The 19958-nt window shown below is 37.8% G+C and overlaps 1 protein-coding gene across 1 annotated transcript; it reads left to right on the plus strand.

Moving 5' to 3' along the window:
- The first annotated feature begins 6433 nt into the window (after nt 1–6433).
- plekhn1 (pleckstrin homology domain containing, family N member 1) lies at nt 6434–19874 on the plus strand. The gene is made up of 16 exons (XM_081386608.1): nt 6434–6632; nt 8308–8398; nt 8679–8840; nt 9809–9889; nt 10610–10700; nt 11924–12057; nt 12422–12574; nt 14039–14119; nt 14233–14308; nt 14461–14606; nt 14700–14846; nt 16080–16328; nt 16475–16636; nt 16996–17217; nt 17791–17851; nt 19110–19874. Exons 1-16 carry the CDS (start codon nt 6559–6561, stop codon nt 19289–19291), a joined length of 2112 nt encoding a protein of 703 aa, XP_081242734.1. The 5' UTR covers nt 6434–6558; the 3' UTR covers nt 19292–19874.
- Nucleotides 19875–19958: the final 84 nt, after the last annotated feature.

Genomic DNA, 19958 nt, shown 5'->3' on the forward strand with positions numbered 1-19958 from the left:
ATGAATGGAATCCTTTGTTGCCAGCTAGCATGTCCTGAGTAAAAGTGATATAAAAACAAAACAAAAAAAACTTCTTAATAACTCTTACTAAACTTATTACTTCTTGTGGCCTGCGTATTCACAACAAGTACAAATAGCGATGCAGATTAACACTAGGCGATTTCCTAGGCAGATATTGACTTATATATTAAGGACTATATTAGGGGGAAGCACAGGCGAAGCACTGCTACTTGGGCATGATATCTCTGCGCCCAAGTAGCAGTGCTTCGCCTGTGCTTCCCCCTAATATAGTCCCAAGTCAATATCTGCCTAGGAAATCGCCTAGTGTTAATCTGCATCACTATTTGTACTCGTTGTGAATACGCAGGCCACAAGAAGTAATTAGGTTTTTTTTTTAATATATATATAAATATCACTTTTACTCAGGACATGCTAGCTGGCAACAAAGGATTCCATTCATTATGCTAAGCTAAGCTAGCGCCGACCCTGTCAAACTAAAACAATGCATGTACTGAGACAAAAATGCATTTGCCCACCTATCTAAATGTAGGAAAGAAGGTGAATAAGCCCTATTTCAAAAAACGGTGGAGTGTTCCTTTAAAGGGATGTTCATCCAAAAATCTGTCTTTTACTCGCAACCTGTTTCAAACCTGTATGACGTGCTTTCTTCACCGGAACACGAAAGATATTTGAAGAATGTTGGTAACCAAACAGTTGTGCCCATTGACTTCCACTGTATAGACAATAAAATAAAGACACTCAAAAACCATTTTTCATGTTCCACAGATAAAAAAAGTCATACAATTTGGAACAACATGAGATTGAGTTATTGATGACAGTCTTCATTTTTGGGCAAACTTATCCTTTTAATATGAAGACAAAACTGTTACTGGGTTTATAATTTAGCATTTGTGCAAAATACATGTTAAAATACTTCAAGTAATGGCACAAAAGAGTTAAAAAGAGTCTTTCTTCAGAAGAAAACAGACGGATTCATAGCAGAATGCCCAATCCGCAAGTACAATGAAAGTGAATGGTGACCAAAGCTGTCAAGCGAGATTTGATCTGAAACCTCAGTTTGTTCTCACAAATGGCTTCAGAAAACAGTGCATTTCAGTTGTATGGACTAGTTTAATGATGTTGCTCATTGCCTCTGGTCACCATCCACTTAGACTGTATGGAAAAAAGCAGCTTGGACACTTTACTAATTTTATCTTCTTTTGAGCTTCGACATCATACATGGTTAGATTGATGTGAGGGCGAGTAAATAAAGACAGAATTGAATGTTTAGTCGATCCGTCCCTTAAATAAACCAAATGATTTTTTGGATTAAAGGAGCGACCTTCAAAGCTCAGCTCATTAGAGTATCATTAGATTTGTTGCTGTCTGACTGATGTAAGCAGACAGCTGAGCACTCTCGCTTTACCCACCATGACCTCAGCTTCACGACACGAACACCTGTGCTGTGCGCTTACGCACACGTATACAGACACATTTGGGCAGTACATCTGATACGAGCAGGATGTACGTTAGAGTTTGCTTTAAGGAGAAGCTTCATTTCAGCACTATGCAGTATTGTCCTGTTATTTTAGCATCGGTGTGTTTGCGTAATGCCCCTTGTAGCCGTCTGTTGTTAGGCAGCTCTTTTAATGAGGGTAGGGGGCTGGGAAGGCTCTATCACATTCCACTGCGCATGTCTCCAGCCCTGTGGCGTACTGATATGAGGGCCTATGATGAGTTTACGGTCTGGAAAGGCAGCTGCAGGCATAGCTGTACAGCAGAGAGACACTAACACGGCCCGGCCCGTCTCTGTCCAGTGGATACCCAGTCACCATAAACAAACCTCAACTTTACTCACCTCAGCTGGCTACATAAACATAAATCCAAGCTTATAAATATGCATTTGCAGTTTTGTATTCTATTAGATGTAGCTAGCTAGATAGAAATACTGTTTACTTAGTTTGGGGTCAGTTAATTTTTTGTTGAAGAAATTAATACTGTTATTTAGCAAGGATGCATTACATTTTTCAAAAGTGACAGTACATACATTTATGTTACAAAGGATTTCTATTTTAAATGAATGCTTTTTTTAATCTTTTTTTTTAAATGGTCTACTCACAGAATCCTAAAAAAAAAAAATGAAGCACGGTTTTCACTAAAATATTAAGTAGCACAACTGTTTTGAAATCTGAAATCAGTTGTGCTGCTTAATGGAATGCTTTTGTGGAAACTGATTTTTTTCCCCCGTAATCTTTTGATGAATATTAAGTTAAAAAGAACAGAAATCTTTCATCACTTTTGAACAATTTAATACATAAAAAGTGTTTATTTCCTTAAAAAAAAAAAAAAAAAACTTTCCTGTCCTAAATTGTCTTCTCTAGAATTCTAGAAATTGGATGTTTGCGCAATCCTTTAGAAGTGGATTATTCAGCGCCTGCATATATTCCTGGAAACAAGGAATGATTTGGTTTCTTGCAGTTCTACTTTTGCCATCACCGAATATACATTTACAACATCCTTATCTTCATCTCTGTCAGCCATTTCTGTTAAACGAGTTAAAAAAAAAAATTCCACAAAGGCATTCTACAAAAAAAATGTCACCTATTTGATGTATCCCTTCAAGGCCGGGTTTATTCCACCTCTTACACCATGTTTTTTTTGTTCTGTGAGAGCTCTGACACCCGTGGTTCTCTCTTGCACACGTGGTCTATTGAAAACATCCAGAGGTGTGAAGTTAGCACCCCTAACGCACCCGGCGAGTCTGAAAAAACATTGCAGAGGGACTTCCCAGACAGGGCCGTGCCGATAGCCTTGCTCAATCCACAGCTCTGATACGTGTGTGTGAAATTCTGAAGTATAGAAGAAATTCTATTCGTGACTCTGAAAGAACACTGGGAACTAAAATCTGATTTGTCTTATAATGCTTGGGATCTTTTTAACTTTCCCTGTACACTTACTACTACGTCTACTTGAATTTATGTAATAGATACTGTCATAGTAGATTAGGTGTCAAAGGCACAGGTCAATGTATGGTCAAAATGATTATTAGGGATATGAATCATAAGTGAATGGTGACTGAGAGTTACATATTTTTCCTCCATTTGTTTATAGAACATAGTCCATTCACAGGCTAAGCATTTAGCCTCATCAGATCCAAACAAAAAAAAATCTCTTTCACATGAGGAAGCCAGTCATTGTTTTGAGTAAGAGCTGCTCACATAAAATGTTGTGGGCAGTCGGATACACTGTTGTGTTTGGCTTGATTTTCCACTTCCTTCCGTATCCTTTTCTTCTCCTTTGTGACAACATAAAAACATTTTCTATGGCCTAATACAAACATTCTATTAAAACAGAATACTGTTGTTGTTACTAGACAATAATTATTCTACAGCATTAGTGAATTTCTTCGTAGTATACAATGACTATTTAAGCTCATAATACCAGAAAAAATAACCCTTGATAAATCTTATGTGTACAGGGGTTTATTTTGTCAAAAAAATTGGGGCCAATAAAGATTTCATTTGAATGTTTTTAAAAGAAATCTCTTTCGCTTGACTACATTTATTTGATTTTTTTTTTTAATTAGTTGAATCTTGTATAACTAAATCTTGAAAATTTTTGGAAAATTGCTTAACTTATTTTGAAGAGTTAAAGCAATGTTAAAACATATGTTGTCATAACTTAGTGATCGTATATTTTTTAACAGTATACAGTATATATATATGTGTGTGTATGAATATATATATATATGTTATGTATGTATATATATATATGTATGTATCTGTATGTATATATATATATATATGTGTGTGTGTGTGTGTGTATGTATATGTATGTATGTGTGTGTGTATGTATATATGTATGTATATATATATATATATATGTATATGTACATATATATGTAATATATACAGTATATGTACAATATATATGTGTGTGTATGTATGTGTGTATATATGTATATATATATATATATACACACACAATCCTTCAGTAATCATTCTAATAATGATGATTTGGTGTTCAAGAAACGTATTATTATCAATGTTGAAAACCATTGTGCTGCTTAATATTTTTGTGGAAACTGGTAACAACGTAAAACCTATTAAAGGGGTTTATTTTGTCAAAAGTTCGGGGTCAGAAAGATTTGCCGTGTAAATACAATTGTCTGACACTGACAGAACATTTTAAAACATGTTAAATTTTTTTTTAAAACAAAACGTGCTTATCTTACCGCTTACTTCAAATCCTAGCCTTCAAATACAATAGTCTTTCGCTCACCAGGACTACATTTATTTGATCAAAAATGCTGTAAAAACATTAAACTCCATTTATTATATAATATATATATAATAAATAACATTTATATATATTTTATTAATATATTTGGGGTCTCTAGGTTGGCCAAAAAGTCTGAATAGAGTGGTCCAGTGTTTGTAAAGATGGGAAATCCCTGATCTTACCTTTCCATTACACCTGCATATGTGAGGGATGATCTGACCTGTATTCCAAGGTAATCAAAACTTTCTATCAGGAGCAGACAGAAACCCATATGACTGGAAGTGAGATTTTCCCAGACTATGTCAGATGTTTCCCTGTTTTTTTCCCCGCTGTAATTTCCTTAAGGAGGCTCAGAGCTTGATACACAGTGAACAGCTTGTGACTCATGCGTAGTTCTATGCTCAGAGTGAGAACAGGGGAATGATAAATCATCTCTGTTTTTCCATGACAGACATACTGATACAATGAAAGAGCTCTTTCAAGAATATGTTTCTTTTATCGCCAACTGCCTTTGCCATATTATTATAAAACAAAAATAGATAGAAGACTACATGGAGTTAATAAAATGGGTATGCTATCCTCATATTTTGGCAATGCTGCTTCAGATTTGTTTTTATTGCTTCCAACTTAAGCTATTAGTCTGTACCAAGGAACTTCTCAATAAGCTGGTATAATTGTTGATAAGTGTATAAAGGTGTTGTGCTTAATTCAGTAAATTTAGGAATGTGTGGAATGTGACAGTTTGTTGCCTCCGGCGTGGCCTCACTTACATTTCCTGGTTCTACTGGTTTGAATCAGCAGCCGCCCACACTAGAACAATAACCTCTGAAATCCAATTTCTGAGGGTTTGTTTGAAAATATGCTGTGGGAATGAAACAATAAATAGTAAGAGCTGAAATGCATGGAGTTTACGTACCCATACATTCACACATCATTAGACCTGAAGAACCATTCAGAGAATGTATTCAAACACAGAATTCCTCATGCAATCATCATTAAGACACATACAAAGGGAGGCTATAGATCTTGTAATTGCATTTGTTATAATGTAATATTCTTGAGGCAATCTGCATGTCTGACAGCTGGAAGACTGGGATATCAGGGATACAAACCCTCACAGGACGAGATTACATTCACTTGTGCTTTCTTGATTACAGGGAGTGTTGCTCTTTTAATTTGATTAGATCATATCTCACACCTTTGCAAACCATACAGTCACATGTGACTGGTTCACAGCAAACACAAATGAGTGTAATGCTGCTCCATGCTCAGAAATACCTTAAATGCTCATTACATATTCATGTTCTTAAATTATATCACATTTTTGTGGGAGATTTTGTAATGTTGTAAGTTTAACTGTACAATCTTACTTTTATAATTATTATTTTAGCATTTTTAGCCATGAATTTAGATTTTGATGCTGAATACTTCATCAGCTCATGCCTAACAAAACTGGAAAAGTAAATAACAACAAGCAATATTTAGTTTTGTCATGAAAATGGATTATATAATTAAACATAATATGATAAAATGTATATAAAAAAGTGTTTTTACCCCACAAATCAAATTTTTCATACGCTATTATTATTATCATTATTATAAAAATACTGCCTTTAAAGTAAAATCATATTAATAATAAACGCAAAATAAAATCATGTTTTCACCACATTTGTGATCTTTTCTTTTTTACTGTTATAGAACTTTTTAATTACAGACATTAATTTACAGACATCTTAAGTGTATTAATTACTTAAGTGAGTGAATAATATAATCAGCCAGTAGTATTCAGAGCATGTCTATGTCCAGACATGTCTGGCCTGACCTCTTAGGGGACACCAGCAGGCTCCATTCAGACTTAATGCTCTTTCATCATAGTGTTCAAACATTCAAATCAGTGCCATTTGCCCACTATAAGGTGCGAAAAACTACACGTTCCCCTTTGTCATTTAGTCTTTACTTAGTGAGGGGATCTCACGCAGAAGGTGTGAACTTCATTGCTCCGGTCCCCTGTCCTCATCTCCCTCCCTCCCTCCTCTACTTTGCTCACACACACCTCACTTTATCTCCACCCACTGACACACTCCCTCTCTCATACATTCCCCTCTCGTCTGTCTGCTGCTTCAGTATCAGTCTCGTCTCTCTGGTGAACAGACACTCACTCACTCACTCACTCCAGGGAGGCTGGATTACAACAGGGATCACTGAATTATTAGTCTAGCAGACAGATACACCAACACTTCTTTCATCAGGGAGATACACACACTATCCAGGATCAACATGGGGAGTAGTATGTCATGCGTCCCTCAACACAACTTCAGGTTCTCCAGCAAGAGTTTCATACGCAGGAACAGGTAAGAACCATGAGAAACTACCTTAAAACTATGATGTTTTATAAGTATGAAGGCATGTCATGCAAACTAGAGGGAAGCCATGTTCTGTTTAATGTGATTTCATGAGTTTGATATTGAATTGATATGCCAGGAGTTGCAGAAGTCTGTTCAAAAACTGCAAAAAAAAAAATGTCAAAATGTCTTTAAAACAAGAAACGTTCACTTGAAGAGCAAAAAAACTTGTGTATAAGATATTAATATGCAACATTTGTTTTCAGAGAATATATTTTGAATTATTTATCTTACCTCAATAGCAAACTTTTTAACTCAACTAAATTTTATATGAATATAATATAATATAATATAATAATGACTTAGTATCTTTTGCCATTTTACTTCTTAAATAAAATGTTTAGTAATATTTGAGACAAAAATACTGTAATATAGACCTATTGTAGCACATCAGATGAGCACAGATTGGCAGTTTGAATTTAGCGGTGTAATGATGCTGTCTGCAAACCTCATTATATCAGTGTCAGGATCTCGCTTCACACTGACTGATACACTCATCTGCTAATAGAATTCACTAGTGTAATGAAGTTAGATCTATTTCTGTTTCCAGAGTAGCCTTCGGGGCAGGGAAGAGTTCTCAGGTTTCGTGGGTTTTTCAGAGAATTGGGTTTATCCTGCACAGAAAGTAATACTATTGTGCTTGCACTGCTGTCAAATTTGGACAACTTCTATCAGCCAGTAAAATAGGCAGTGGGTCTACTTAAATCAGAGTGTTTGTCCGTTGTGTCTGGTTTGCATGTGCTCCGAATGTATATTGGTGGGTTCAGTTAAGGTTCAGAGTCCTAGATCATAAAAAAAGCCTTTGTATTACTGCAAACATATCAGATCAGAGTTCAGTGTAGCGGGACGCGGCCCCCTTTAAACCCAGGACCCCTATCAGATTTAAAATAAGTCCAATGAATGATGGTATTTTTAATGAAAACGATACTTGAAAAGGTAATGCCTCACACAGTTACAAAGTTGTCCCTGTCAAACTTCATCACTTTTACGAGCATGTTCTATGATACAAACTGCCTACAACCTGCATTCTTCAATGGAATGAATTCTCCGGATGCCAAACACGTCCATCACTGAGCCCCGGTAAATCACTGATACTTCCCATTATTGTCTGGATGAATGAGCCCAGTGTTGTTATGCTAATTGCATTCAAAGCAGAGACAGATTGACAAAGAGAGAAAAGAAAAACACGGGAGTCTCTGAGGACGTCTCTCACCGAGGATGACTTCCTCGCTGACACTGACTTCCTTAGCTTATCGTTGGGCAGGAAGAAGTTCATTATACAGATCTGACACTAATGATTATAAATGGGGGTCATGGGTAACAAAAGGCATTTCATGAGCGGGGCATTGTGGCTTGTAACATAAGCTTTATTGTTTTTTCTCTTTAAATGGTGCAGACAGAGATGTTAAACTGATACGTTGTCTAGTGCAAGCGAAGGAAGAATGGACGTGTAATGGTGATGTAATCTTTTGTGTGGGACACTGAGCACTGAATCTTTACAGAGACCTTGACTTGATTAACTGATCATCCTGAGTCAAGATAACCCCTACGTGGGGTCACGTCCATCTTTTCTTATCCCACAACCCCATACATGTCTAACTAGGGTCTCTTGTTTTCTGAGCAGCAGCCGTTTGTTCCGGAAAAAGTATCCACAGGAGGGACAGGAGAAGTCCAACAGCATCATCAACATTCTCTGCACCGTCACCCCAAGAAAGGTGAGGAACTTCCCTGCTTTCCTAACATTCCCATCCATTTATGAAAACGTTATTTCCAAAAGTTATTTGAACATTTGAAATGTCAATGAAAGTTTTTCTTTGGTCATCCTAGAGTTTTAAAAATGACCAGAAAACAAGTTTATGTTCAAAACACTTTTCTGGCATTTCGATTCAGTTATGAAAATGTTATTTCTAAAAGGTGTGAACATTTAAACTGCTATATATCCATATCTGATATTATTGAGAACGAGAACTAACTTTTATCACTGTGTCGACATAGGAAATGTCACACAAAGATCTCCAGACGATTGAGAACATCAAATGGGACCCTCCGTTCCCCTACGACCCAGCTAGTGGATGGAAGAAAAGCAGCATTAATGTGAAGAACTATGGCAGAATGATCCACAGCTCCAAAGTCCGCTTCCGCTTCCTGCACTGCCAGGTAAGACACACCGACTCGCATCCAAAACATATCCAAACAAACTTCACGCAAAAACACTGTTGCTAAGAATAATCATTGAATAAACCACTCAAAACAGACTTTCATAAGATGATTAAGGTGGTCTGAGCACACATGACATGTGTCTTACTCACTCTCTATGATCTAACACACAACAAACAGGTGGAAGATACAAGATGTCACATAGTGGTTGTATGAAGCGCTGTGGGAATGACGTACATGCGTTTTCTGATTAATTGATGCAAGTCGGTTTGAAGAGTTTAGGCCATGTCGGAACACGCAGGGATGAGAGGTGTTGTGAAATGGGGCAGTGTTGCAGAGATTACCTAGGGCAGAGCGCACTGATCAAACCACTGATATATTACACATTGTCTCTAAAGCGTGGGAATTGCTTTCGTTTGATAACATTTAGTCATACTGGGAAAAGAAATGAGTGTGAAGATGAAGGAAAGAGAAATAACCTAACACAGGATGAGGTCAAAGGAGAACGTACTGTACAGTGGTGATATTACAGTTGAAAGGAAATGTTACCTAACAGTATTTGTGAAAATGGCATATTCTGTAACGTGGTAAAGTACAGGCCTACATCGGATGAAAGGAAATGAGCTGTCCGTGATAAATCAATGTCAGTGGCTTTGCACAAGTCTAGAGCAAACAAACACCTCTCAGAAGGTTTTCACAACGACACTTGATTTACACAAGAGTATTTATAATAGGAATTGTGAATATGATTGCTACACTTAACTTAGCTCACATTAATGCTGTCTCTGGGTGAACTGCTGCATCTTGTTTTGAGTTTGCTTTCAACATGACCTTTGAAAATCTTGCTATTCAGGCTAATCATTTATTCCACCAATGTTGTTGAATTCAAGCCTTTAAAGCAGCATTACCCAGAATGATCCCTCCGATAGTGTTGATCCTGAGCTGATGGAATGTGTCTGCTCTTTCAGGATGTGCATGACTGCTACCTGGACCTGTTCCAAACCCATCTCCATTTTGTCTCCAACAACACAACTGGACTCACATACCAGGTAAAAGATGCACCTATTCATTATATTACAATGCATACCGTAGGCTGAAATGTAAAGCAGGTCCATATATGGCCATGCTTGCGTCATTGCCTTAAACACCAACCATCGTTTGAGTCATATGGTAACGAAGACAGAAATGACAAGATTTATGGGCTTTATGATGATGTAAAACGTGTCACCTCTCCATGCCATAAATAAAATAAAATCTGTCTCTTCTATTGTCACCTGCATTAATCGGGTTTTATTATGTCTGTATTCATTAACCTGAGTCACTGGGAGGCATCCTGGTAATAAATGTTTATCGTCAATGAAAAAACGTTGTGCAATACTGAATGTGTCAGTGACAGACATTTAAAATATTATTAATTTCATATATAACGACATAATAACATTTCTTTGTTTTTAAATTTTTAAAAAAAATCTTAAAACTGTCTATTCATTCCCAGGTTTAATTTATTAGATATTATAAGATATTGTATTTTATAAAAAAATATGCTATATAAAATATTTTTTTTATTTTACAATAGAAAAATAAACACATTTATTTATTATTTATGAATTATTTTGTTGTTTAAATAATAAATAAATACATATAAAAATAATTTTGAATCCCAGTTTTTAAATGTAGATTTTTTTAATGGCTCTGTATATAAAAATGTTCATTTAAATCACTATAAAGGCAGACTACTTACGTTTTTCCAATGTATTTTTGTTATTCAGGGAACACTTCCTCTCAAAGAGCTCACGATTTGCAAGGTGCAGAACAGGAACAGCTTTGGGGATCTGCAGGAATTTGCATTCCAGATAAACGGTGAGTGTTCTTGATAATCCAGGGTTGAACAAACAGGAAAAAGTAGACAAGAAACACAAGATAAAACAACAGGGAGAGACAGTTACATACAGTTTTTTTAAAACCCAGTTTGTTATTTGAGGATGGAATTTGTGACTCTCAACTGACCGGAAAACAAAAGATTGGTCAGGCATTTGTCGTAAAGCCACACTATGTAGGCCCAAAACCACTTCCCATGTTCGGACATTCCAGAGGTTCAAAAGCACTAAGACTAACTGAACACTCCTCCATTTGCCGCTAGTCAGAGGAGAGATAAATTGTCCTTCAAGGCCCCCCTTGTTATACGACAGGTGCGCCTGAACTCGCTCAGCTGCGGAGCCACGAAGGCCCTTTCCCTCTTCACCTCTCTGGCACAGTTAAAGTACTCCACATTCCAGAGCGCTGGACCTGAACACACAAGTTTGCTTATAAAATGTTTATGAGAATTTACCACATAGGAAAACACTGACTTTATTGCTTTGTCACCCTGAGCAAAACGATTTATCTACGCTTAATGTTCTCGGAAGATGAGTCAATGTGGCCGTGATTGAATGAAAAAGAATTAAAGCTTAACCGTTATGTGCTGTTAAGTCCTATTCTCCAAATGACTGAATTAATCTCCTTATTTGCCACAACATCATATCAGATGGGACTCGCTGTTTTAGAAAAGACTGTTTTAGGAAAGATGATGTCTTAGATTGCTGGGAGTGAGATTTGGGAATTTATCAGGCACGTCACAGGAGTTTCAGACCTGAATAAACATCTATGTATTCAGGAAAAAAAAAATGTCTTGCACAAGAACACATGCCTTTGCTAAAAAGACAACACACTTTACTGGAAATGACTGTACAGGGCAGGTCAGAGTTGCTGATATCTGCACTGATAAAGGCTGGAATGCAGGTCTGATAAAATGGAGATTCCAGGTTTGATGCTTTCTTTCAGAATAGCTGAAGGGACAACTGGTTTACTGCAAATGCATGGCATGTTGTAATGACAAGAGCTCTTGAAACAGATTGTTTGCTCTCAGGGTCAGAAGTGTCAACATTGACATTTTGACATGAAACAGAGCAACCGTATCCAGACAAATGCATCTATACTTAAAAACAAGAGATTTACCAAAATATTCAGCAACCTGTTGCCGGCTCTTTAAGAGATCCAGATGGTCATCTGACCTAACCTCTGACCCTTGTCTTTGACCTTTGTAGGGGTCAGCCTGAACCCTATCATCGTGTACTGCTCGACGGAGGAGGAGATGAACAATTGGTTTGGGCTTTTGAAAGAACAAATCGAGGCTAATGGCGGCAATGCAATCGAACCGGAGATATACACAAGAATTAAGGTATGGCATCAGAATTACGTGCATTTGCTGGATGCCAAATGAAAGCATATTTCTGTAACGAACATGTAAAAAAAGGTGTTAATTCAGGTCAGAGTGACTAATGCTGATCATTATCCTCTGGGATTTCATCAAGGAGTGGTTTCTTTTGTGGTCACCTTGACTGGATTTGAAAAAGACTTGTTGTCTTTTCTGTTCTGACACATGCTATTGCGGCAAGTGAAGTAATTGAGCAAAACACCTGCATCCCATAATTAGCAGAGCAATGGATTTCTCTGAAATTCCTGATAATCATGACACTCTATCTCTCTATTCATGCCTGTTGTTTCTTTTGAACATTGATTTAAAGCCAATATTGCCCCCAAAGGTACAGTGCTCAGAAGAGACCACAGTGGGAAAGGAGGAGTTGAGGAACTCCATCAGTAAAGAGCCCATCTACGAGTGGGAGGGCTCGCAACGAGAGAGTCTAGGACCCATCACTTACGCCACAAAAGTCAAGCTGCAACACATGCCATGTCAGGTAAGAGCTCTCCAGGATTGATTATTTATACAACCTAAAAAAGATGAAAATAAAACATTTATGAATATATCTGCATGAATATAATGGCATAAAAACAATAACATAATAATAACAACAACATCAATACACACACACACACACACACACACACACACACACACACACACACATATATATATATATATAGATAGATAGATGTTCACTCTGAAAAGCCTTTGAATGAATTGTTTGATCTCAGAATGAGGAGGGTCTAAATTCACTTCCATGTTTTCTTGAGAGGACTGGAGCAAAGCAAGCTCAGTTTACAACTCAGGGCATGGCCACTTTCACACCGCCCTCATTAGTCAATGTCTGCCTCAGCATACAAACACACGGGCACGCTAGTTCATACTATGGGACTGTAGTGTGTGTGTGTGTGTGTGTGTGTGTGTAAGTAACCAAATATCCGGTGTACGTGTGGCCAAATATCTAAACCTTTTTTCCGGACAGTGAGGGAGGGTGAGCAACTGATAGTCCATCTTAAGTGTACTGTGAGAGCGGAGAGGGTTTGCTTGTGAAAAGGGTGTGTAAACCAGTTGCTTGCCTCACGCACTTCACTTGACTCACCCAACAGCTGTCTTTGAACACACCCCGAGGAGCCGAGCTAAAACACACACTCGTGGTTGCTGCAAGACCTATACAGTGCTTTACACACTGCTGTGCAACGTGATAGTCAAAAATTGTTATTTTACAACAGTTAGTTTCGCTCCTCGAACTACGCAAAAAACAGCACAGGATTTTCACTGTTTGTGTCAATCCGACTGTTGTCCCTGTTTGCGAGTTACACACACACACACACACACACACACACAGACCGTGGTTCGGAGCGCGCATCAAACTGTACAAGTCACGCGATGATTTCAGCAAACGCGGCTTCGTCCAGAATCGTCAACGGCTGTCAGTCGGCTGGCAATGTCATTTTTCAAAGTTGGTTTCCAAACTGTGGATGTTACATTGGCAATATAAAAAAAGTTATTTGGAAAGTTTGGCCTGATTTCTCGCTGCATTAACACAGTTTTGGGCCAACATCTGTCGCCTCTAAACAGTGAATCGTTTTGCGAAGCAAATGGTTAAATTGATTCACAGTTTCGAAAAAGCTTCGTTTTTACATTGAATCATTCACCCAATCGATTCGTTCAAACACACTGATTCACTTAGGAATGAATGAATCAAGTTCATTAGTGAGTCAATGAATTATTATTTCAACCGATTCGTTTAAAAACACTGATTCATTTAGGAATGATAGAAACACAAGTACAGTGTGTTCCAGAGACGCACAGAGGGCTTTGGAAATATTTTTTGTTGGTGGAAAACAAATAGCAGTATTTGCAATAATGTGTCTAAAATAAGTTACTCAACCAATATTAGCTTCTTGTCTGTAAAAGCAATAATATATGTGATTAAATTTCTCTGTTTGGCTCACAGGAGCAGTATGACCGTGTGCTGGTGTTGTACCCCAACTATCTCATAATTCTGTCGGAAGAGAGTGATGGCCTCTTTTACAAGGTAACTCGATAATTTCATTTGCACAAATGAATACAGCAGCAACTCTGCATAAATAATTTAGTGAATTTAGTGATGCACTCTGGAAATAATCTTGCATTTATTTGCAATTGCAGGGCAAACTTCCTCTCAACATGATCACAGTTACAACTCCCTGCCAGGACATCAAACCTAACACGTTAATGATTGAGGGTGAGTTATAACTCAAGTCTTTAATTGCCGGATGTTATTGTACTTGGCACAGATTTGATATGTGCCATAAAGATGAGTGTAAACTTTGTGCCCTGTTTCTGCACAGAATCTGATGCATATCTGACTCTAACTCTTGTTGGTTTCGTTGTTAGGGAAGTTGATAAACCCCATCATCGTGTCCTGTCTGGACAAGAGAGAGTTCCATGACTGGATCCAGTTTTTCAAAAGTGCTGACGTCCCCATCCTCACCCCTCCTCCCCCTGTGTATGACATCATTTACACTCCAACACAGAAACAGGTGAGCGATTGCTTCCATCTTGGACATGGTGTTGAATATCTTAGATATTGCGTGTAAATGCTGTGAGATATTCACTTTCTCTGTTATTCTCAGGCTCTGGAGTTTGACAGGTGGAGCGGCAGCAGCCACGGCGTTACTGACCCATTAAGGCAGTCTCAGGACAAACGCAGATCCCGTGAGCTCCAGCTGCCTAGTGCTGATGACAACCCCATGTCCCCTGGTTATGCTGAGCCTCTCTGCGTAAGTGTCTATCCAAACATCCAAACCCTAACAGCTCAAACCCATTAACATCAAGTTGTGAACATGATATTTGTCCAGCTTCAGTATGTTATAGGGAAGTCTTCCTAGGTGAACTGCTCTTAGAATTTCACACAGTTTGATTTCATGTCTGGTGTGAAATTTGGGTTAGGCCGGCGGTTATCTACAGGTCTAAAATATGGGGCAGTATTCATTAGAATGACTTGCATGTTTATTTTGGAGGAGCAGCACATGTGGTTGTGAAAAAGATCAGCAGTGTTTCAGCTGATCTGTTAATAAGTAACTTGTGTGCAATCAATTTACATAGTCTCCAGTCAAAAAGTATCTATATTACATTCTTAATTCTATTAGAATGTTCATGTTTGAGATTTAATCCTACATAGCCACAATATTCCATGCTGTTATGACATTTTATCTCTAATTAATTTAAGTCAACATGAACTGCCATTCACAACACATTTTCCTTCTGTAATGCAACATATTTGTGATTGAAACACACTTGGATATTCAAGACTGTAGGACAAAGACTGGATTTTATCCACTAGAATGATTGGATAGTGGTGTATCAGAACAGAGGCAGACTATATGCAAATTTGATAATCACCATTTGGTTATTGGTTAACGTTATCCGAAAGCTTACATGGCCTCAGTTACATCAACAGAAAAGGAAAATCATTTTAGATAAAGACCAAGTCACAGTATTTAATTTTTAATAAATATTATGATGCTAAACCACTTTTTTCCCCCTTAAATAACATGCACCGATGAATCACTCAAACCAAGACCAAACACTTGAAACACAGGCTACTTTTGAAAGAACAACCTGAAATATTTTCTATGGACAGTGCCATGTTCATATTATTTATACTATTATAATATTTATAAATTTCTTGAATGGGTTTTTATTTGCATATTTTCAGCATTCATTTTTAATTTACTTTTTAGTCATTTAATTGTGTGCCTTTGTCATTTTTATTAGTTTTTCGTGTATATTTCTTATATTTACTTTATTTCTTATATTTATTTTAAATGTAAATTTATTTCAGCTTTAGTTTTACTTATTTTACTGCTACTTTTATTTCAGTTAGTTGCCAAGGCAACATTTCTATATTTTATCATTTGTTTTTCGTAATCATAAAGTTAGTTGTAATCTGGTAAATGAATGTGAGTGCAGTCCAGTTAATCAGTTTGTGTGTTGTGTGTGTGTTGGTACAGTTCATTTCCAGCAGGCCGACCTCCTCAGACACTCAGTACTCAGCTCACCTGGGCAGCAGGAGCAGCAGCTTCTCCTCTCGTGTCAGACCCGTCCCCGACCACCACCCCGTTTCTCTCCACTACTCCTCCCCGCCACAGTCATCCTATCTCGCCTCTGAAGGACCCATGTCACCGGTTTACAACATGCCCTACAGTTCTGTGCACCACAACGGCCCTGCTCAACGAATGGAGAAGGCACCACTAGTCAAGGTAACAGAATATTCCTCAGTTCAGTTTAGTTCTATTTTTTGTTCTTCAAAAATCAGTGATATTTGCATATCAAATTACGATTTTAATTATTTGCTTACAATTCCGGAAAAGGAATGCATAAAACTTTTTCATCTGTCTTTGTTCAGTCAAACAGCTGGAGCACGCCACAGACAAACGTCAAACACCAGCTCTTTGTTCCTCATCGCCACTCGGACTTAGTCTCCCATCGCAAGCCTCTCTCGCCCCTTTATGACGACCCCGGCACCCCCAGTATGTACCCTCTGGAGGAGAGCTCTGCACAAGCGTCGGTAAGTGGGTCAGGTTATCAGATCCGCTCTCTCACTTGACACCGCTGCCTTCGGTGACCAAACACCCAGAGTCGTTGATTTGACGAGCTAAAGCAATGGAAAGTCCCCATAGCCTACATTACTAATTGATCCATTCAGATGCATAATGGAAAAGGCTGCTGAGCGAACAAGACAAAGTGTTATCCTTCGAAAGATGCATGTTTGAGACAATGTTTCCACATAGAATACAGGTTTACACTTGTCGGGGTTTCTTTCAACACAGGTTTAGGTCTAAATCCTTTAATCAGCTGACTACATCAGGTTTAATTCACTATGCTATCTTCTAAATCTCATAAAGTGCATGTTTTTCTGCTATACAGCACTCTTCTCGGGGCTCTGTTGAGCAGTCGTACCCTCCTCTCCTCCCTTCCTCCTTCCGGTTGTGCACCCCTCCTCTTGGGCGGAAAAACAGACATGGCCAGGCTCTGGAATCTGAGGTGGTCAGCAGCCAGAGGTCGGATGAGCTGCGAGCCCAGGCCGTTTCCAGAATGAAGATGCTGCCGGATCCAAACCGACAGCCACAACACAACCACATCTCTCAGGTAATGGGACAGTAGTAGTTTTCCTTTCAAGACTTTCATTCTTTTTATGAGGCGCTTTTTCTTCTTTATGATAAAAGGATAGTTGTATCACCCTGACATTTTGGACTTAATGCCCCCCCCCCCCCCACCCCCCAAATATTTTTGTTTTTTTAGTTATGTCATTGTGTGTATGAATTGCATTTTTCAATCTACACTACCGTTGGAGTCGGTAAGATGGCTGGATTCATTTGATCAAAAACACAAAATCACTTCAGAAATCATTTTATGCTGATTTGGTTCCCAAGAAACATTTCTAATTATTATCACTGTTGAATACAGTTGTGCTGCCTAATATTTGTGTGGAAACTGTGAAACAATTTTTCAGGATTCTTTGATACTGTAATTATGGTAGAAAGTTCAAAAGAACAGCATTTATTTGAAATAGAAATCTTTTGGAACATTATAAATGTCTTTAGTATCACTTTCTGTCTCACTTTCACTCACTGTCCTCAAAAAAATGTAGAAATATTTTTTTAAATGTATGTAGCCTCAAAATGGTATGTAAATGATCTCCTATTCTTTGTTTTTTTACAGAGAGGTTTCTCAGGTCACACTTTCATGGAAGCGCAGAAGATATCTTACTGTTACTCACCAGGTAAGATTTTTAGGCAGTTACAGTACCACAATAGTGCACTTATAGGCATCTTTCACGGATGTATATACGGAACTTGATATGCAAGATATGCACAGCAATTTGCATAACCAGTTTTGTGACAACAAGTTTTGTTTAGCGTGTGAAATGTTGACTTAGATCAGTATTTTTTTATATGCTGGTTAAAATTCATTTTGTTTAATCGTTTCATGAGGTCACACCATATACACTCTCACTTGTCAGGATTAAACACACCACAGGGAGTAAATAATCCATGGTGACACGTGCATACAGTATACCAGACTCTCACGGCACAGCTAATAGGATGGTCTTAGAACGACCTTTTCTAGCACACACACACACACACACACACACACACACACACACACACACACACACACACACACACACACACACACACACACACACACACACACACACACACACACACACACACACACACACACACGCCGTTTGATGGGGTGTGGTGGTCCAGGCAGGACATGGCAGTGGAAACAAGAGTGTAGATGAAGGGGCGTGTGTGTGTGTGTGTGTGTGTGTGTGTGTGTGTGTAATATGGCTCAGGGTATTTTAAATGACAGCACTGCAGGTGGCACATGAAGGAAAGACCAGCGAAAGGACAGAATTACCACCGAGAGTGATTTAAAGCTCACAAGTGGGAGATCCTTCAAGACATCTCAGAGCCTCTCTGTGAAAAGAACACAACAAACGACACGTTAGATCTTAAATTAGGGCATGAAGTATTTAGATGGCTCAGTTTACTGACTTCTAAACCTTGGCATGTGGATTTTGATTTAAATACTTTTTTTTTTTTTTTTTTTTACATATTGCAACGAGATCTCTTCTATTCTCGCAAACTCGCACGATATGAGATCACAGCAATAGCAAACTGCAATGATGCAATCAATTCCCGATTGACAAAATCTGTCCCGACCTACATTTTGTCTTGTTCAAGAAGCCATTTCACTTGGATATACATCACAATAGGGAAGAAAAGACTATCGCAACTTTCATGCTTACTTTGAAGTTGTGATATACACTAAAAATTCTAAAATTCATGGAAAAATCATTGATATTTCTATAGTGAATGTGAATGGCTGCTTTTAGGTATGCTGATGCGCAGTTCTAAATTAATTTATTGGCTTGAAATTGCAGATTGTAATCTATTATTCAAAATTGTGGTAACATTTAGTAGAAAATATTTGAAGATTAGGAATTCATATTTTTTGTCTTCTCACAGATGACTCTTACCTTCAGCCAGTGGAGCCAGATGACCAGGAAATAGACTATGATAACATATGGGAGTTTGACCAGGATAATAGGATGATTCAGGCCCTGCCTGGAACTTCACCACACCGGACACTGGCTTACTTTGGAGCTCAAGGCCTGGGCGCTATGACAACACAGCAGAGATGGTCATAAAAGAGAACAATGGGCTTATGCCCGTCCAGACTTGCACACATAGCAGACTAATCAAAGCCACGCATGCACAATGGGCATGTCTTTACCAGGGGCCGGCATGCCCGAGTTTCAGGATATTCAGTTTGTTTATTCAATGGCTCGATGACATACTTTTGCACATGTAATATCCTTTAATTCTGTGGTGATGGTTTCACACTGCTGTATGCATTCGGTACGAACAAGCGTGATGCGTTTATGTATGAATATAAGAAAAAAATACTCAATTTTTTTCAAAGGTAGCATTTGTGAGTTTTTGCATTTGGTTGTAGTTTGTATCCTTTGTGAGTCCTACAAACTACAGGAAATTGTTGGTATATGGATATTTTTAAATACCAAATGTAAATATATTACTTTTTCTATTTAAGTAAATTTAAGTTTTTATTATTATTGATTATTATTATTATATTTATACTTCTTTTTTATGGCTTTCTACTATCTGTTCATAAGATCCATTTGTTGTGTGGAGGTCAAATGTATTCATTGTTTATGACAAATAAACAGTGATAAAAACAGCTGTAACACTGCTTTAGCTGTCCACTTTAAATATGAATGTGTGGTTTATTTTTTTTACATTTTTGAGTGATTTAAATTGTAGGCTATTTTTAAAATAAAACAAGTTCTCTGAACT

This window comes from Scardinius erythrophthalmus (genome assembly GCF_964197995.2).
Source record: "Scardinius erythrophthalmus genome assembly, chromosome: 15".
NCBI lineage: Eukaryota > Metazoa > Chordata > Actinopteri > Cypriniformes > Leuciscidae > Scardinius > Scardinius erythrophthalmus.

Bases quoted from the DNA above. Each gene is read 5' to 3' on its own strand.
- plekhn1 (XM_081386608.1), top strand. From the start codon at position 6,559: ATGGGGAGTAGTATGTCATGCGTCCCTCAACACAACTTCAGGTTCTCC. The intron at 12,058-12,421 runs GTATGGCATCAG...TTGCCCCCAAAG, and splicing joins AGATATACACAAGAATTAAG to GTACAGTGCTCAGAAGAGAC. The intron at 16,637-16,995 runs GTAAGTGGGTCA...TCTGCTATACAG, and splicing joins AGAGCTCTGCACAAGCGTCG to CACTCTTCTCGGGGCTCTGT.